At 32.8% G+C, this 13,974-nt stretch overlaps 2 protein-coding genes across 3 annotated transcripts; both read right to left on the bottom strand.

Annotated features, from left to right (window-relative positions):
- Window positions 1-3,724: 3,724 nt before the first annotated feature.
- On the bottom strand, window positions 3,725-6,154 carry LOC145018500 (protein SULFUR DEFICIENCY-INDUCED 1-like). Of its 2 annotated transcripts, none has more exons than XM_078976382.1 (4): window positions 5,954-6,154; window positions 5,154-5,381; window positions 4,657-4,812; window positions 3,725-4,244 (listed from the first exon to the last, which is right to left on the bottom strand). In XM_078976382.1, the coding sequence occupies exons 1-4, from the start codon at window positions 6,053-6,055 to the stop codon at window positions 3,834-3,836; spliced, it is 897 nt and encodes a 298-aa protein (XP_078832508.1). In that variant the 5' UTR covers window positions 6,056-6,154; the 3' UTR covers window positions 3,725-3,833. The 2 variants fall into 2 exon arrangements, with proteins under 2 accessions (XP_078832508.1, XP_078832509.1); XM_078976383.1 differs by having other exon boundaries at window positions 5,154-5,366; window positions 5,954-6,152.
- A 4,788-nt stretch (window positions 6,155-10,942) lies between these two features.
- LOC145014318 (uncharacterized) lies at window positions 10,943-13,185 on the bottom strand. Its single transcript, XM_078972699.1, has 6 exons — window positions 12,926-13,185; window positions 12,012-12,092; window positions 11,855-11,943; window positions 11,605-11,774; window positions 11,378-11,515; window positions 10,943-11,285 (listed from the first exon to the last, which is right to left on the bottom strand). Exons 1-6 carry the CDS (start codon window positions 13,046-13,048, stop codon window positions 11,236-11,238), a joined length of 651 nt encoding a protein of 216 aa, XP_078828825.1. The 5' UTR covers window positions 13,049-13,185; the 3' UTR covers window positions 10,943-11,235.
- Window positions 13,186-13,974: the final 789 nt, after the last annotated feature.

The following is a 13,974-nucleotide window of genomic DNA, read 5'->3' as shown; positions in this document are numbered from 1 at the left end:
TCTCTTGGTGATTGTTTTGATATTCACTGATTTTTACAATAGGCATGTTCAAGAGTCTGTGTTTTAGGGTGAAAGAAGTTTTGTCGACTTCTCTCTATAATTTTACTTCAAATAATGAGTCTAGTCTTTGGAAGGAATCCAAAATAGAAAATTTTATATACCTTTTAAACAACAAAACTACTAGTCCTCTTTAGTCTTTATACCATAGAGTCAATGCCTGTTATCTTAAATAAAAATAATTTTTTTCAAAGAAAAAAAAAAAAAAAAGACAAAAAAGCAAGCGAGTTGTACCGATTCGGGCCAAAAATGTTCCAAAAATCGATTTTTGTAACAAAGAATCAGATTTTGTGCAGATTAGCCGTTTAATTGGCAACGAAAAATCTCAAAGGATGCTACCAAACTATTCATATGCATTATGTTCTTGTACACTAAATTTGGCAAAATAATATATCCAAATTTTATTTGTTTGATTGTTTCATCATACAAATATAATTATTAAACTAAGAACCATATATTTTATGATTAAAAAACACAAAATAAACTTTTAATAAAAAAAGAACTTAAATGACCACGAAGATGACATGGTATCATGGTGCATGTATTTGGACCTAGAACAATGTCGATGATAAATTGAACCTAGAACAATGTCAATGATAAAAGACTCAGTCAAATCATATGAAACTAGTATTTTTGTCACATCGTGCATATGTAACGGAGAATATTCGTTCAAAGTGGACCATAAAGTATAAAAATAAGGGTTTTATGTAAAAAATCACATTCTTTTAGAAAAAGCATATAATCTGTCATTTTGTTAAAATTAAAAAAAAAAATGATATTTTCGTTAATTTGAGCAAAATCTTAAATAATCGGGACTTTTATGTTAAAAAAAAAAATTAATACTTTTTCAAAAAAAGTTTTCAAAATAATGAAATAGTTTTCAAAATAATCAGATTTTTCTGATAAATTCTTAAAAATAAAGTTTTGATCAAAACAGTTATATATAAGGCCGACATACAAAAATAAGGTTCTTCCGTGCCCATTTACCTTACTCTTCCTAACAAAATGCTTACTCTTCCTAACAAAATGGAATTCATATATGCTTTTCATGCTCTCACTCTTCCTAACAAAATGGGACATCTTAAAGAACTCTTACAACCATTTACAATGTTGTTCGTACCTTGTTGTTCCATGCCCATCTACCTCCCACGTATTGGATATAATCCTTCCATATGCACTCGTCTCTTAAATATTTTACCTTCTACAACCCTCAACAATGACACACCATTTCACAAACTATATCACCAAAAAACTCACATAAACTCATCTTCTAGAGTGTTTGATTGTCTATTTTACCCAAACTTCAACACTCCTAATAAACTTTCCTAAGAAAAACCTCATGCATATTCCTCAGTTAGCCATCCTACCATCAGGGTTACCAATGCTTAGATCTCGCAACCAAGAAAATCCTCGTCTCAAGACATTTTCTTTAATGAAATCAATTTTCCTTTTAGGTTCATGAACCATCTAACTATAACTTCCTTACCCCCAAATATGACTATAAGCTTTTCTTAGATCAATTTGGTCTCTTGTCATCTTCCCAATAGGACTGTAAACGAACCGAACGAACACGAACGAGGCTTATTTATGTTTGTTCGTTTAAATTAGCCGAACAAATAAACGAACACGAACGGATAAACGAACAAGTTTTCTTGTTCATGTTCGTTCGTTTATGTTCGTGAACATGCTAAATGAAAATAAATGAATAAAGATAAAAAAAAAACATAATTGAAGATATATGAACATAAATGAATATATAATACACTAATGTAATCAAACGTAATTAAACATATGTGAACATAAAATGAACTTATATGAACGAACATAAACGTACAATATAAATGAACGTTCACAAACATAATAAATGAACGAGACCATTATTCATATTGGTTCGTTTATTAAATAAACGAATATAGACAAGCTTTCCGTCGAACGGTTCACGAACAGTTCACTGAATGTTCAGTTCGTTTACAACCCTACTTCCCAACATATACTAATGTAACCATCACTACCGACTTACCATACTTTTCTCAAAAGCTGCCACAAACGACCCTACTGACCTCATATGTTGCCTCGAGTAACACCTACCTCGATTGTTGTGTTGTTGAATCGGTAGCTTCACTACCCTTATCAGCTGCAACAACTCCTCGTCCATCCTTTATTGCAACCACCACCTCTACTAACCTAGTATCGCCTTCTAACAACTTGCTTCCACCACACTTAACACCTCTCATGTTTCCCAACATCCTTTCCTACCGTTGAAGCTACTAGGACAACCCACTTCTACCTTCCACCATACAACCTCAATAATTCCACCGATGATCATTTGTCCAACAATGGGCATTACCAAACCCATACAAAAATTAAATTTATATGTTGATTCTCCTCTCATATATGATATAACCCATAACTACTCTAAAGCCATACGAGATCCACATATGCTTAATGCCACGAAAGATGCATTTAATGCACTTATTTCAAATAAAACTTAGGGTGCTACTGTGCTATTGTCTCGACCTATGTAACATCCCACTTGTAGGGCTAGAAAATTTCATATTAAATAAAAAATAAAAATAATAACAATATCGTAATATTAGCAGACATATAAATTTAAGGAGATAAAGATTAAATTTAAAAGATTTAACGAATAAGAGTTGTATTTGACAAAAGTGAGAAAGTTAAGATTGATTGTGACTTGACTCATTCATATGAAATTTGGAATTAATAATGTCATATAAATGATGGAAAATGACAAAACGTATAAATAGCCAAAGTCAATGTGGGTTTAGTCTACCTCTCCAACAACCTACTTCAATAGTCAACACCAATGGACCAAACACATCAAGACTGATATTCACTCACTTTATCTGGGACAAAGTTTCCATATGCCATATTTGAGTTCTTCATGTTCCATTCTCCTCACATTATGCCAACATCTTTACAAAAGGACTATTGTCCTCATTGATGATTGATCCTTGACTCCAAATGTAATTTGAACATTAAGCTCTTAGGTTGTTCCAACTACAATGTTAATGTATCAATTATATTGTTGTATTTAATTATAGTGAGCCTATTGTATTCGGTCAATTTTATTAACCCAACGTGTATTTGTAAATCATATTTATATGCTAATCAAGGAGAGAAATCATTATGAGATATACTAATTATCTATTTTAATCAGATTACATATTTCATTTTTTCAAATTAACCATGTATAATAATAAAATATAATAGTCAATTTTATTATTCTGTTAATTCAATTAGTTTCATTACATTCCCTTTTAAAATGAAAGACAAATTTAATGCTTTAAAAATGAATTTATTTTTTCAAAACTTTGACAGAGCACAAACCTCTTATTTATATAGGCATCAACAAAATTGCATAAATTCTCAGGTACAACACACACACACATTGTATCGTTTTGAAAAAACAAATTCATCACATTATGCATGAAGTATATACATACATAAGCAATTGAGCAATTCTCACATCAAATTCGGTTATCAGTCATCTAAAGTGCTTTAAGAGATACACATCTAAAACATTAGAACTAGTCACATTGTACAACATAATTTACACAACTTGTGATCAAATTTACATCGAATCTACTAACTATGTATATATATTTTTTACATCACAAGCAATTAAAAAAAAGTAAAGCAGCCGTAACTAATAATAGCACCGACAATTACCGCTAAAACTTTACAGCTACGAGCTTTAGCTCATTTATTTCACACATTAAAAAAAACCTTACAAATAAAAATATATAAAGATTTTAACAAGCTAATTGGTCTCTAAAGCTTTCAATTTGTTCGAATATGGGCAGTCTTTTTGACCTACTTGGGGCCCATACATTCATCAACTTTTCGAGCCCATTAACAAAGTCATCATCCAGATCCAGTCCAGGAAGGGCAGGCAATAACTCAGACATGTGCCGACATTTTTCCATCTCCATCAAAAGTTCTTGAGCCCGATTTCTGGCCCGGATGTCATCGGATCCTGGAATCTCCCCGTTGACTACGTGTTGAAGAATCGGACAAGCTTCTTCATATCGGGCCTGTTTCATTAGACAAAGGCCCAAATTGCAGGCCTTATTTGCATCGGGGTCAATCATTTGGGCTTTCTTGTAGACCACCTCTGCTGCCATGAAGTTGGACTTTTGCATGTAGGCCCAACCCAAATTCCCCTTTTAATCCAAAAGAGCACAAAATGTTAAATTATAATCGATCATCTTGTAATAGTATCTTATATATGAAGGGGTTAATGCTGTAAATGACTAAATAACTATTTTTTTTTTAATAAATCACAATTCTTTTTTAAATGGGTACACGAATTATTATTTTTAACGACACCTCATCTCTTTGAAGTCTGTGGCTTGAACGTGAGCAACTTAAAGGTTTAGTTCACAAAATAGTGAAAATATGGTATTTTGTGAACAATATGTTCAGGTTATTATCTTCTGTAAAAATAATAATAATTTATAAAAAAACAAAAAAAAAAAAAAACAAAATAGTTTGTTATTCTTTTATGAAAAAGACTGGTACTATATATTAATTTATCAAACATATAATTTTTGAAGAAGAATATTAAAAAAATACCAAAATCCTGGAAGTTTCTTGTCTGACCGAGACTTGAAACTTTTTGCCATGAGATCTTGCTGTCTTTGTTGGTCTTCCATTAAAAGCTTCTCCTCTGTAAATCATCCTAAGCTTTTGCTTTAATAACGCTATTTGTTCATCTACTTTCCCACATTTCTGTTCAACAAATATTCAACCACATTATTAATGTCAAGTTAATTTGCCAACTAGAAACACGACTTAATTGTGTTCCATTTACTCATTCTTTGATTTGTGTGCAATTAAGATGTTTAGATCGATACCACCATGAGTATGATCCATCAAAACATGTGACGAACACTATCTGACCGAGACATGGTGCATGAAACCCACTAATATATAATAAGCTTTACATATCATGCATGATTAACGGGTAGCATATATGCATGCGTATAACTTTCAAGGAACTCAATTGTATATGTATATGCATGCACAAGAAGTGGAATAATTAATGCATGTAGGAGTGGGAGGGGTTGTACCTTGAACAAATCAATGAGGACATTATCAAGAGATTCTTGTGCACTTTTGGGACAAAGGCACCTAAAAGACTTAATGGCTTCAATGGCTTCTTCAGTTCTATCCAACTGCTTCATGACAACGGCCATGTCTTTTAGGGCACTTTCCACTCTATCTCCTGCATTTATTGCCTTCCAAAACCACACTATTGCACCCTCTTGATCCCTCTCCACAAGCTGCAAATTAAGAATCTAATGATATAGATCTGATCATCATGATAGATTCAAAATATTTAAAATAGAAAATAATAATAATGTTGAAGTTAAATAAGTAATAAATGTGTTACAATAAAATCAAGGTAGAACCAACGCGATCAAATATTAAGAAAGCAATGATTATGATAATACTAATAAGATGTAAATGAATGATAAATTTGTGTTGAAATTAAAAAAAAAAAAATATTGATAGTTTTGTATATTAAAAGAATAGAACAAGCAAATTACATATAGGGAATCGTAGAATTAAACCAAGATCTATAATTCAAGAAAATCAGAGTTTGGCTTAAAAATTTATTACTTGCGTGTTAGATTAGTTTAGTAAGTTCTTTTAAACTGTTTCCGTGGACTAATTTTCAAAATCAGTGTTACATAAAATTGGTCCACGGAAACAAATTTTTAGTTTTGATTCATTGGTAATAACCCGATCTGGGTTTAATGGGGTATTTTTTTTGATCGAACACTTTTGTTAATGAAAAAACTTCAAATTATACATTTAATTAAACATGATTTAGAAAAAATAAAACACAATATAGAAACACACGTACCTGAGCATGTTTAGCTTTTACATAAGGACCATCACCAGATGGCACTTTATGAATAATATGAAACTGCTCTTCTTCTTTCCTTCTTGAATTCACGACTTCCATAGTTTCTTTTCTTTAGGAACCTCTCCTCTCTCTCTCTCTCTCTCTCTCTCTCTCTCTCTCTCTCTCTAGAACACACACATATCTCTAACAATTATTATTATTATTATGTAGAGTGAAGGGTTGAAAAAAACAAAGTGAACCTAGACAACATGTGTGTCCACCTAAGTTTACAGTTCCTTTGAGTTTCTTTTTATATATTATCTGTGTTTGTATTATTCAATAAATTATGAGGATTCAAGATAAGCTGTAGATGTATACATTTATCGGGTGATCTAATCGATTTCGGTTATTTTTTTTAACGGCAAAGTCACATATCCATTAAACAGACATTTAAATATACCACGAGATTTGAACTTTTTACTTGTTGAGTGGCACATTTTTAATCCATAGGCCATAAGCCCTTTTGTAATTGATTTCGTTTTGAAGTTTTCAAATCTTTATAAACAAAACAAAAAAAAAAAAGTTTGTTTTAGAAACATTTACATGTTGATATTAAATGATTAATATCAAGGCTTTTACACTTAAATCCCAGGAATTTGTATCATTTCAAGGTGGTTGTGAAAATATTTAAGATGTTATTTGTGGCTTCTCCCTTCTAGGTGGCATGAAGGAAAAATAGATTTAGGTATTATTGTCTTTTACCAAAAGCTTTTTGGCCTAGTTCAAGTCTTATTTTAAACATAAATGATATTAAAAATGAAATAAGAATGGATTAGATTTATGTTTTAATTTTTTTACTATTACTAGCGATAATATTTTTTAGGTGAGTGTTTATTGGATGAAATCCCAAAACTCTCCCAAGATTGTGATCCACTTGGACACTCGCCGATAAGCAAAAACCAAGTTGTTGTCGTTTTTTGTTGCCTTCAAGTCAAGCTACACTGCAACAAATTTAATAATAAAATTTATTGTATTTAACTTTTTAAATGGACTGAATAATGACTGAAATGAGTCCTGATGCATTCCACTTAGCACAATGTCCCCTCATCCCTCTTCTGCAAACTTTAGCTTTATGAATTTGATTTTATCTGTCACAAATAAATATAGGGATAATGTTATTGAGGCCTTATAATTTTTTTGGAATTGATTTAATTGGTTTCTCACGTATTTTTTTCTAGGCGCTTATTCTATAATATTATGGTTTAAAACATCTTTGTGGTAGCCTAATAAGATTTTGGGCTTTATTTTGTATTGAGTTTTATGATTGGATTTTTTCGCTAGGAAGCCTTATTAGTTAGTCTATATATTATATTTTTCTTTTTCATTGTATTTGTACTTCTTTTTTATAATAATACGAAATCCTAGCCGTTATATGTCTTTCACTTGTTAGTTTTTATGGTATCAAAGCAACTTTTGGTATGTACTTGACCCGATTGTGCATGGTCCTTTTGGGTTGCCTTCACCAAAACAACTTGATAGGATGATTTATGGAGAAAGAAGATTAATTATGATTTATTAATATATTATATGAATAATATATTAAAAGAGAAATCATATTGTTTAATTAATATTAGTCAATAATTAATTAAGAATTAATTTTGTGGCTAAAAGAGATTAATTAAACTTAGGGGACTGGATTTGTAATTATAAGATAATTGCAACTGGGCTATGGATTACCTAATAATATATAGGTTTGACGAATTCTATGGCGAAACCCATTAGAAATCGTCCAAGGGATATGTTAAAGGAATCCATGAGCTGCTTAGGGCCTAAGCAGTCAAATTAGGGTTTCCTGTTAGAAATATGGTTTAGTGGCACTTGGAAATCTGAGAATCGTGATAATCACTTTCAAATCGAAGTATTTGGGTGGTACTCCCAAATCCTCAATTGGATAAGACTCAGCTAAAATCAAAGAGAAAGAAAGAGAGAATGAGATGGTGTAATTTTCGCGAGTACCAGAAAACTGACTAAAAATTGGTTATATACATTCCTTGTCTGAAAAACTGTCAAAACTGTCATATAAAAGTTTTTCTCAACAGTCAAAACTGTTATAAGTCCGGGTTTGGTATAAGGATTAATGCAAAGTCAAAACCGAGTCAAATATTCAAAATTTGGATTTTTTGATGCATTTTTAATACAGCTCGATCCCAGCCAGGGGCTCTGCCCCTTGGACCCCGCTCCCAGGGGCGCTGCCCTCGGACCCCTGTTCGTTAAGGGGTTTCGCCCTTAAATGACAGTGTACTTTGATACTTGATCAAACTTAAACAAGTGTGTACTCCACACCTTCCTTACTTGTTTAATATTTATCAAGATCATTTTTAGTCAACAAAGTAATCCCATTACACTTAAATAACATTGATGATAACAAATCACCAACATTTCCTTGTTTGATAACCCTAATAGCCTCACTATTTAAGGACCCCTAGAGCACCAAAACATAAACAAGAGTTTCCTTAGGGTTTCTAGACATTTTTTGGGTGCTTCTCCTCCTTTCCTAAGCCATCCTCTTGCTCTTGGTGTTTGTGAGCCATTAGAGGTACTACACTTGTGATACTTGCTTTCAAAGCTAAGGAGATTCAAGGAACTAGTTGTTATTACTATATAACAACAAAAGGTATGTATTCTATTCTTCTATGTGGATTTCAAAAATAGTACTAGCATGCCATGTTTCTTTTTTGCGTTCATGAAGTTCTATAACTAATAGTGAAAACATAGATCCAACTCTAGGGTTGCATGCACACATAGGATTGTTTGTATAAAACCCATCAGTATGCAGTATATATGTTTATGTTAGTTGATATGTTTATGCTATGCTATGTTATGCTCAGTCAGTTTCCGGACTTCGGTCTGATGCATGGGACAAGGTCCCAGTCAGTTCTGGATTTCGGTCTGATGCAGTTAGTTCCGGACTTCGGTCCGATGTAGGGGACAAGGTCTCAGTCAGTTCCGGACTTCGGTCCGATGCAATTCCAGATTTCGGTCCGATGCAAAGGGCAAGGCCCTGGTTAGTTCCGGACTTCGGTCCGATGCAGTGGGGGAGGCCCAATATACGTTTATATGTTATTGTATGGTATGTGGTAGTCTGGGGGAGCTCACTAAGCTTTGTGGTTACAGTTTCAGTTTTGGTTTCAGGTACTTCCGCAAGCAAAGGGAAGAGCTCAGGTTGATGGCATCGCACATACCACAGCTTCAGTTTATTCTAGGAGTTTATTTTGGATGTTACTATGATTGATACAGATTTGTTTGACACAGTATTATGACAATTGAGTTGCTCTTTACATGGTTTTATTATATATGATGTGATTTTTAGTGTTATTAAAACAAAAAATTTTGGATCATAGTTTGGGTCGTTGCAATATTGATATAAAAGTAGCTTATTTAATACAATTTTTTGGTTTGTTAGGGTGAGGAACCGAGGAAACAAATTGGTGCATCTGCTTATATTGAATGTAGCTCAAAGACTCAACACGCAAAGAAAATGAATCCAAAAACACTCGTATTATATTCGAGTTTTGACGATTTAACCCTTGAACATTTAAAGTAAACTTAGTGTATATTTTTAATTCTAATCTTAGAACGTGAAAGATGTTTTTGATACGACAATTAAGGTTGTTCTTCAATCTCCAAGGCGAAAGGATGTAGTATGGCAAAAAAGGCGTAAAACCTCTGGTTGCTCGATTATGTATGTTTAATGAGTTATACATTATGCATTAAAAGATGTACCTTTGACTAACTTTGACCTTGGTGATAACATGGGCATTATTTGTGGTGGTTGTGTTGTGTAGGGGTGAAACAATTGATGTCAACTTGTCAATTTTATGGTTGTTGGTTTTATTATGGTGAAGGATTTATGTGTGAATGTTGTTAATTAGGGTAGTTAATATAGTTAGATAACTTCTCAATTTTATGGTTGTTGGTTTTTATTATGGTGAAGGATTTATGTGTGAATGTTGTTAACTAGGAGTAGTTAATATAGTTAGATAACTTCGCAATTTTTATTATCACTATGGTTTTTGCTCGAATGTATGTCGAATTTGGTGGTATGTATATTAGTTTGACTGGTTTCTGTTGCATAAAGCTGCCTACAACCACCACCATTTCCGACCAGCATGAGGTTGTTGATGCCTGCAAGTTATCTCTCTTGTTCCTCATTTTTTGTGTTTGAATTCTAGATTTGTTTGATTGTAATGGGCAAGGATCCAACCACTATTTGATTGGTTCATAGTCTTTTCTTGTGGTTGGTAATTTAACAAACGAGATTAAAATAGTCATTTTATCAAAATTTGTTTGTGCCTGCATGAATCAAACTACTTTATAATAGTAATATTAACTATAAAAGATAGCAAAATGATCTAAAATGGCAACCAATAACAAAAATTTACCTAGGTCATTGAAAACTGTGCTCAATTGAACAAATTTATTTTTATTCTATTATACCATTGATATCGAGTAATAGCTTGTTACATCATATTTTTTATTTTTTATTTAACATGGTGTAAAAATATAGAAAAAAAGCTATTAATTTGTTTGTTAACATTTTAAATAGATCATAGGTGATCCGGTCCAACAAATATGTATTTAAGATAATCATACATTAGACTGAAACTGAAATATAATAGAAAATTATGATAAAATAGTTTAATTACTTTACCATAAAATAAGCAATAACCATCGTAATACACTTAAGATTTACTATTTGATTTGAGAATGTATCATTAATAGGTTATGATTTTTATATGTTTTACTTTATCAACCACCCGTGTAAGACATGGGTTATAACCCAGTACTATCATAATCATATATCAATGTGTTTTTAACATGAATTTTCGAATATAAAAACACTGTTTCCAACTTTCCATGTTAGATCAATTTTATTGCAATATAACATGCTATTTTGTTAAAACCGAAACCGTTGTTTTGTGTATAGCAGTTGTGCATGTATAGCTATTTTCTCTACGTACTTTTATGCATATCATTAATATTGAAGAAAAAAAAGCGTCACAATGACATTAATCCTAGAGTTCTTGTCTAATTCACGACAAATACTGTTCAAAATGCCCTTAACAAACAAGGTCAAAAGGTAAAGTAGTGGCTTAAACTTGCTCACCTTTACTATAATATGGTATGCTTCGACTTTAAAGAAACCGGTAGTTAACACGAATTTACTCTAACCTCCTCCTCCTCCTCCTCCTATCTATTGTTAATTGTTGCTGATTGGCTCCATTACTCATCCCTCAGTTTCACCGACCTCTTCCACCATATCTACCACCACCTCCTCTTCCATATCCACCTCCAATCATCAAACACAAAAGATAACCATACGTTTTAACAAGCTGACTCTGAGACCAACATGTTAACAATACCAAAATTCTCATTTGTTACCTTGATAGTTCCTATTGTGATAGTTTCGATATTGACCTCCAGGATAGTTTCCATATCCACCACCCCTACGCCCTCTCCCACCACCTTCACCTGGATCCCTGTTTTCTTGATGCTTTCCAGTTCCACCACCATACGACCCTAAAAGCAAATCTTATTATTCTTTTATACATTAAAATAAAAAAATCAAATAAAACCACTCTAGTGACTAGACCCCACTAATTAATAACCTTCAACTACTGAATTGTATCTAATTGGTTGTTGGGGTCTTTGATAGTTGTTATACATGAGTGGCTTTCGCTCAACAAGAATAGGAGCTTGGTATCCTGGTGAAGTTTTGTCCAGCTCCTTGATCGACAAAGTGATTGATATCATTGAGACATGTCGGGTCATCTCCACACTGTAAATCAACAATATAGAATTATTATATATTGTCATCAACTTAAAGGAGATCGACATGTTTAATCAATACAAACTTACACCAGAAGACCCTCCTCAATAGGTTCCCATACGTCAGTTATGAATACTGAACTGATTCCAGTTTCTTGATGCAATTGAGGAATGCACCTCTGCTTCAAATCAAAGGACATGGAAAGCTCAGAAGAAATAAAATTAAAAACTAAGTTTAGTAACAAACCTTCAAAATCTCTGCAATCGTTACTGTCTTGCTTATTGCTTGTCCCATTCCTTTCAACGTAATTTCATTCCTCCGTCTTTCCTGGAGAAATATAATCACAACCGCGAGCATGTTAATCACTGATACATATAAGTTTTCTTAACAGAAAGGGTCACACACATACACACACACACAAAACAGATAGAAATACTGAGATGGAATCTACAAGAGACAATTAACAAATTCTGATGCGTAAGAAATTGGTTAGTTCAAGTAAGAAAAGTAATTTCAAAATACAAAGCAAATGCCAACGCAAATTAAAGCAGCTAGTTATCAAATACATGCCCTAATTTGCATAGCCACAACTCCTAAATCCTTTGCTACATAAATCAACAAATCTATCGTAACAATCAAACATGACTGATTTACCATATACTATCAGAAGATAACGATCGAAAACAGAACGGATGACAAAAGACGAAAAACGAAATGAATAAGCACCTTACAAAATTGAAACGATAACTGTAAGGACAAAAGTTAGCTAAGCATCGTAGTCGTAAACACAATCAGATTATATGTAGTTTGATACAACAGAAGCACAACTAATGACAAATAACACCATACTCGGCGTTATGATCACACAGACAGGCATTGGAAGTTGGAACACGGGGGAAATAATGCAGAGAAACGCAAAACGCATATAAGCATAAACAGCTAGTTAATATGGCATTACATAGATTCTCTTACAATTCGGTACACATATACACAAATATGTATAGTTGTGGATGCTAAAACGACCGATCAACAAACTAAAAGCGGATTTCCGGAAACACACACACGGAAAAATTAAGAAATGAAACAGAAAGCATAATGATGAATAGAAACATGAAGTCCTATAATACAATAGATCAATTGTAAAATGGTAATGATAATACCTGAAGAAGAGTAGTGGCGATGCTGATGTAGTTACTAAGAAGACCTTGCGAAGTGATTCTGATCTCATTCGCGTTGCTAGCTATCACAGGTCTCTTCTGCTCAACTTTCTTGTACTTGTCCATTGCGCCAAAGTACGGCGTTCTAGAGAGAAAAAGGAAGCCCTAAAATCCTTCTCCAAAGGGAGAGAGTGTGCTTGAAGACGACGCGAAGCTAAAACGCCATGAATGGGGAAACTTTTTTTCCAAATGAAGGTGGTACAGATTAATGATCCCCGATTATATAGGGCTGACCCCACACCACGATATATTTTCTTGATCTGCGATGCCCACGGGCCACGGGCAGGAATTAGCGATTGCATGACACGCACAGTTCTGGTTGGAAAATATTGGAGACTTGGAGTAGCATTTTATCGAATTTTCTTGATCGAGCCAAAGTTTACCATAGATATAGATCGAAACTAAAAGGATTCTAACGACGGGTCGGAAGTAATTCCTTTGTAAAGTAAAATAACATGCTTAATTGAATTGAGATAATACAGTAAAGCAAAATAAACAATGTCATCTAAAGTAAAATAACATGTTTAATTGAATTGAGATAATACAGTAAAGCAAAATAAACAATGTCATCTAATCACATAAGTAAGGAAATTTAAATAATTGTTTCTTACAATAAATGAGGAAAATAAAGAAATAATATCACAAATTGAACTTTATTATCATGTATGGCAGTGGTCAGAAAACCAATCCGGAAAATATAAACCGTTATTTTTTATCCGTTAATATGAGAGTAATTTGGTATGTTTAGGTAGTAGGGACTAAATTTGTGACCATGAGTAAACCATATGGACCATTTATGTAATTTTGGCGGTGGTGGTGGTGATGGTAGATGGTGGGTGGTTTTATGGTATTTGGTGAATATTTTCTAATAAATAAAACATTAATTTAGAACGAAAAAGAGAAATATAAATTAATAAAAAAAATTCGGATTAGGAGTAAAAGAGTAATTTCGATTTCCATCGCTGTCCTCAATATGTTAAATCTGGTAAACC

Source organism: Lactuca saligna, chromosome 9 (genome assembly GCF_052625555.1).
Source record: "Lactuca saligna cultivar CGN05327 chromosome 9, ASM5262555v1, whole genome shotgun sequence".
Lineage (NCBI taxonomy): Eukaryota > Viridiplantae > Streptophyta > Magnoliopsida > Asterales > Asteraceae > Lactuca > Lactuca saligna.
The sequence above is the reverse complement of the archived record's forward strand: the minus strand, read 5'-3'. Positions and strand labels throughout refer to the sequence as shown.

Coding starts and splice junctions, on each gene's coding strand:
- LOC145018500 (XM_078976382.1), bottom strand. CDS start 6,055: ATGGAAGTCGTGAATTCAAGAAGGAAAGAAGAAGAGCAGTTTCATATT. Junction 5,382..5,953: donor TAAAAGCTAAACATGCTCAG/GTACGTGTGTTT, acceptor CTATATCATTAG/ATTCTTAATTTGCAGCTTGT. Junction 4,813..5,153: donor TCCTCATTGATTTGTTCAAG/GTACAACCCCTC, acceptor TTTGTTGAACAG/AAATGTGGGAAAGTAGATGA.
- LOC145014318 (XM_078972699.1), bottom strand. CDS start 13,048: ATGGACAAGTACAAGAAAGTTGAGCAGAAGAGACCTGTGATAGCTAGC. Junction 12,093..12,925: donor TCGCCACTACTCTTCTTCAG/GTATTATCATTA, acceptor ATATTTCTCCAG/GAAAGACGGAGGAATGAAAT. Junction 11,775..11,854: donor ATTGAGGAGGGTCTTCTGGT/GTAAGTTTGTAT, acceptor GTTGATTTACAG/TGTGGAGATGACCCGACATG.